The sequence below is a fragment of the Gekko japonicus genome, unplaced genomic scaffold (genome assembly GCF_001447785.1).
Source record: "Gekko japonicus isolate JY-2015 unplaced genomic scaffold, Gekko_japonicus_V1.1 scaffold2755, whole genome shotgun sequence".
Lineage (NCBI taxonomy): Eukaryota > Metazoa > Chordata > Lepidosauria > Squamata > Gekkonidae > Gekko > Gekko japonicus.
The window spans coordinates 114,931-120,930 of record NW_015168737.1 but is presented as its reverse complement, the minus strand read 5'-3'; the positions used below and the strand labels follow the sequence as shown (position 1 = coordinate 120,930).

Below are 6,000 nucleotides of genomic sequence, written 5' to 3'. Positions count from 1 at the left end.
CCACCTTTTTGATTTTAAGCGCCAGCAGCCTGGTTCCTTCTCGGGACAAGTGGAGACTGTCTCGCCTGTACAGCTCCCTCTTGTTCCAAAAAGTATCCCAGTGCCTAACAAACCTGAACCCTTCCCCTCTACACCATCGTCTCATCCACGCATTGAGACTCCTGATCTCTGCCTGTCTCTCCGGCCCTGCGCGTGGAACAGGTAGCACTTCTGAGAAGGCTACCTTGGAGGTCCTGGCCTTGAGTTTCCTGCCCAGCAGCCTAAATTTCTCCTCCAGGACCTCACGACTGCATTTCCCCACATCGTTGGTGCTGACATGCACCACGACCACTGGCTCCTCCCCAGCACTATCTACCAGCCTATCTAAAACACGCATAATGTCCGCTACCTTTGCACCAGGCAGGCAAGTCACCATACGGTCAGTACGCGGGTTTGCCACCCAGCTATCTACCTGCCTAAGGATCGAATCACCAACTACCAAGAGCTCCCTTCCCACCCTGCCCAGGGATGGTTCCTTGGCGCGAAAGGATACCCGCTCACCAGCTGGGGAAGAGGTCCCTTCTGAGGGCACATTCCCCTTATCCTCAGCATGGTGCCCTGTTTCTCCTTGACCGTCATGCTCCCTGACAGCGGCGGGGCTGCCAGATCCAGAGGAGGACATATCTATCAAGTCCCCGAGAGTCTTTTCTGTGCGCCTAATCTTAGGCAAGCAAACATCTTTCGGCCATTCTTGCCTTGCAGGATGATGTGATGTGTAAATCCAAGAGACAATCCTTTAGCTTCATAGCAAAAGGACAACATACAAATCTAACATCTACCAACACCATCACCATACCACCCCCACTACTACTGCTACTGCTATCACCACCACCACTACTACCACCAATAGTACTGGTAGTACCAGTAGAACTACTGGTAGTAGTAGTAGAAACAGTAAATGTAGTGTTAAGAAAAAAGGGAGACTGCATACTCTTAAGAACACTAGGAATCCTGCTGATCCGAAATGTGTGTTGGGTTCAATCCACAGTTTTTTCCATTCAGTCTCACACACAATTCCCCTCCTTGCTACAACTCCCACCACATATTACTTTCGTCCATTCGGGTCCTATGATCTACAGCACAGTCTTTTTTTATGGTCAAAGGAACCTCCTCCTTCCTTTTATTTTACTAGCAGAAGTGCTGGATGGATCCCTCATTATCGGCTTCTGTTCTACATGCCGTACTTGCAAGGGGCCATGGCTCAGTGGTGTAGCACATGCTTCGCATGCACGTTCAGTCCCTGGCATCTCCCATTAAAAGCATCCCGGGTAAGAGGGTTAGGAATTATCTCTGCCCAAGACCCTGGAGTGCTGCTGTCAGTCCAAGTGAACAATACTGGAACAGATAAACCAAACGTATAAGGAGGGCTTTTTTAGTAACAGGAACTCCTTTGCATATTAAGTGACACACCCGTAATGTAGCCAATCCTCCAAGAGCTTATAGTAGCCCCTGTAAGCAGAGCTCTGTAAGCTTGTGGAGGATTGGCTACATTAGGGATGTGTCGCCTAATATGCAAAGGAGTTCCTGCTACAAAAAGAGCCCAATCTCAATACAAGGCAGCGTCATATTTTTAGTACTCTAACTTCCTTGGGCTTCCTAATCATTATGTTCACAATTATTACCTCTAATGGAATACTTATTTTTAAATCAAATAAAATGTCACCCTGCATTATGCTGCAAGCCCACTATTTAAACATTGACATAAAAAGAGAAATATCATTATTTTGAATAATCTTATGCACTTACAAAATCACCATTCATTTTAATGGCTTGGAGTGTCCATCTAGACCCCTAAGGAAAGAATAAAAGGAAGGAATAATGATTACTACTATCTATGTATCTAATTCTCAACATGCCCCCTATGTGTGGATACTTATTTCCACAGGTAGGGGGCACATGGAGGGTGGAGAACGTTTTCTCCATGCTTGGGGCACTCCCCAGGTGTGCAGAAAAATCTTACATGTTTAAAAAAATATACGGGGTGGTGGTGGTGTTTAAATTTACCCAAAAGTAAAAGAGTGTTCCCTCTTCATGCACAGAGAACACACTTACCACTGGGAACTGTGGCAGGGGTACGAAATGGCAGCTGCAAGGGAGGCTGGAGATTGGGAGCCACACAGGATTCACTGCTGCTGTCATGGGCGGGGGAGATCCCTCGATGGGCTTAGTGGTTGGGAGCCAGAGAGGGCTTACTGCCATTGCCGCTGTGGGGAGGGAGTTTTGGCAGGCCTGGCAGCTGAGAGCCACACAGGGAATACCCCCCATGCGAGTATCACTGGTCCCCACTTAAATCCCCTCCAAAGCACGAGGGGGTGAGTGAAGTCACTGGAGGGAGGCCAGGAGAGTGGATGCTGCCGTTGGTATGTGTTTGGGCGGGGGGTGTCTGACTGGCGGGTGGGCAGGTGTCCAGGAGTGTTGGTAGTAGCTTTTCCTGTGGGGCCATAAGCTGCCTTCAGGCACCCAGAAGAGTTGGTGGTGCTGTTGCTGGGAGTAAACTGCTGGGCAGGTGGCTGGGAGAGTCGGCGAGGCCATTGAGGCAGGAAAAAAGAGTGATGAGGCAGGGATGGCAGAAAGTGTGACAGTAGGCATACAGAAGTGAGAGAGACAGAAAGTAAGAGAAGGTATGGGGGAGGGGGGGAGGGAGAGAGAGAGACTGAGAGAAGCCAGGGAGAAGGGAGGAAGCAAAGGTGGGAGGAATGAGATGACCACTCCTGCAAGTTACTTGCCGGTCTCCACTTGTAGTTTACTGAATGCATAAGAGGTAACAAATCACACAAGCAATGGCTGAAGAGCCATTTCCTTCCCCACACCCAAGACATTTTCCTTTTCCTTTTCTTTCTTCTGATATATCTATATTTCATTAAAAAAATTTATCCAGCCTTTCCTCAAAATGTCTGAAGATGGATAACAAATTTGAAAACAAAACAGAATTCCACTATGAAGTAACTATGACAGTATTACACTACAAACACTTATTTACTTCATTTATATGTATATAAGTACATATTTCTAAATACACATTTCCTAGGAAAGTCAGCACTGAAGTATTAAGAACTAACAAATACCTGTTGATCAAACAGGGCCCAGAACATTGGCAGCGGAATAAAAAGGAACAGGACTCGTGTCACCATTTTCACTTCCGTGATCAGTTGGTTCTGGGAAGGGGAGTCCAAGAAAAATATGAGAAATAGAAAAGACTATGCAGGATGAAGCTTTTTACACACAAAGATCTGCTCCTGGCTTTCAGTTACAGGACAACACTGATTTCAGACATATTTTTGGCTACTTCCTTGAGTTACTTTGGACGGAGAAAGTCAGAGCAAGCTCAGAGACTGGCATGTTTTGGCATCTGTCAGGACTTCAACATGTCACTCCCCCTATAATGTAAAATGTCATATGTAAATAGGAATGCAACCAGACGTGTTTGCAAACCTGACTGTCAAGCAGGTGTACTCTTCATAGAGCTTGGGCTTCCTGACAACAGTCTATACCAGGGGTGTCAAACCTATGGCCTGTGGGCTGAAACTGGCCTGCCCAGGGCTTTAATCTGGCCTGTGGCTCTCTTCTTCCACCCCCATGCCCTCCCCTGCCTGTCCTCACCCTTTGGAGGGAGATCGGGGTTCCCAAGCTTCCCAGCTGGTGTTTCTTCTGCAGCAGGAAGCTGCTCTGGGCTAAAGCACAAAAAAAGTTGCAAAGAAAATGTGGAATGGATTTTCCTTTAAGGTCTCTGGTGGGCCCAGATACACTTCTCCGGGACTGTAACGACAGCTGTGAGTCCCTGTTAGTAGCAGCTTTGTTCTGTGAATAGAATTCCACTCTGGTGGCTGTCATTCCAGTCTCAGAGCAATATATCTGGGCCCAGAAACCTTAATGGAAAATCCGTTCCGACTTTTTTTGCAACTTTTTTTGAGCCGCTATGTATTTCAATGGAGGGGAGCTCAAGTAGTTTCAGTTACCAGTGTTTGTATGCCAGCTGAAGTTGTCTTCTTGCAAATAAAAGGCTGATGTTTTGAACCACCTTGTCTCTGCTGAATGGACCTGAGAACAGGTTCCTGAGTGAGTACTCTAACCTGGGAACCCGCAGCCAAAGGGGGATATTACACTGTAGAGCCACTGCCACTCTGAGTAGACCTGGGGGAGGGGAGAGAGCTTTCTGTGCAATGCAATGCCCAGCCATTTCATGTTTTCCTAGGTTCAGATCATTTTATTTTTGTTTAGCTTTTATTTTTAGTTTCTGCTGTGATCCTTATGCTTTTTCTTGATGTTTTATTTTAAAAATTGCATTGCCAAATCCCACTATTCCCCCACCTCTCCATTTCAGGTAAGCATCTTTTAAGGGTCAGGGGGAGGTTTGGGAGGTGTTAATTATCAAAGACTGTTAAATAAAAAAAAAATGGCAAGAGTGTTAGTGTTTTAAGCATGCTTGTATTTTAAGTTTTTAAAAAACATTTAATTGTGTTTGTTGGAGTCCTTTATAAAGTTTATATCCTTGCTACCTGGCATTACATTTTATGACACACATGGCCTGGCCCAACAAAGGTCGAATCTACATTTGTCTTTCCCACCGGTGTCCGAGCCTTCTGACTCCGTCTTCAGAAAAGCTGTCTACATTTGTTTTCGGTTTTGCACCCCAACAATGCTAGCATACTTTTGCATATCCACATATGTTTATCGCCCTCTCGTGGTGGCTCCACTTTCATTGCACCTCCGCACTGTTTTAAATTAATCTTCTCCAAACAACTTTCGAACAAGCATAGAGAAAGACAGCGTCACAGCAGCACGAAACTGATTTAAAAATAAAAATACAGATTCGACCAAAGTCCCCAGATTCGACCAAAGTCCAGCCGTTGTAACAAATTAGTTTGACACCCCTGGTCTATACAATAGTAAACATATGTTATCAGCCACGTAATGTATGAAATAGCCCTCAGACTTGTTTAAAAAACATGTGGATTGAGATATGTCTGTCTTATTGGTTTTGATCTAGATCACTGGAACAAACAGTTTTGTCATACAGTCTGTCAGCTTAATATATTACAATTCCCTGAGCATCCATGTATATTGTTGGATACATATTGTTGGATGATGGCTTTGCTAAGACATTTAAAGAAAAATAGACTTCCACCTTGATTACACTAATAGCCTACATCTGTAGAGATCTGTATATATTAACATACTTCAAATACGTGACTTACTGAATATTTTTCTGATGCCCAGTCTAGCCAGTGTTTCCTCTTGGGAATCTCCGGGGAGCGATTCTTGATGCGGTTTGTAACAGCAAACTACAAGGGAAAGGAAGCAATTATGTGTGGATTAGCATGGCAAAGGCAGCATTCAGATGTTAGAATCAATTGCAACTTCACACGAGCCAGGATTCTGAACTAGGGTTCAGCGAAGGTTTAGAATTCCAGATTATGTGGAGAAAAGCAAACTCCAATTTATCAAGGCACCTGCATTTGGACATTATGATGAAACGGAGCTTGATCATACCAGGTTGTATTGTATCAGGCTTCACATGTGAAATTAGAAGGTAGGTGCACAACATGTGGGGCATGTGGAAGCACAACAAATTGCATTTGGGACCAACTGGTACTTAACTGCAGTTTTTGTACTGCAGTTTGTCATGATGCCCAAATCCAGAATGAATGATGCTTTATGCATATGAAGCCACACACTCTCCCCTCCCAGCCTAACCATTATACACAATCTCATGATTAAAGTTTTTAAAATCCCCCCCCCCAAATTACATACTTTCATTTATTTATTTCAGCCATTTGTACACCCCACTTTTCTCCCAGTTATATCAAGACAAAGGATTTGCATCCTGGGCCAAGCTCCTCTGAAACTCCAAGCTCCAGGAAGACGTACCTGTTCCCAACACCCACTCCCAATATGCTTGGCTTATATACATGAAAAACTATTTTAGAACTATGTATCAGAACCATAACTAAGAAATGAGCT

At 44.7% G+C, this 6,000-nt stretch overlaps 1 protein-coding gene across 2 annotated transcripts in view; it reads right to left on the bottom strand.

Moving 5' to 3' along the window:
- Positions 1-6,000, bottom strand: part of SLC15A2 (solute carrier family 15 (oligopeptide transporter), member 2) — a 139,483-nt gene that overhangs the window by 60,477 nt on the left and 73,006 nt on the right. For both annotated transcript variants that reach the window (XM_015415612.1, XM_015415611.1), the window contains 3 exons: positions 5,235-5,321; positions 3,105-3,194; positions 1,786-1,830 (listed from right to left, as the gene is read on the bottom strand). In XM_015415612.1, coding sequence (XP_015271098.1) covers positions 1,786-1,830; positions 3,105-3,194; positions 5,235-5,321 — 222 coding nt within the window. The remainder of the gene's footprint in view (positions 1-1,785; positions 1,831-3,104; positions 3,195-5,234; positions 5,322-6,000) is intronic.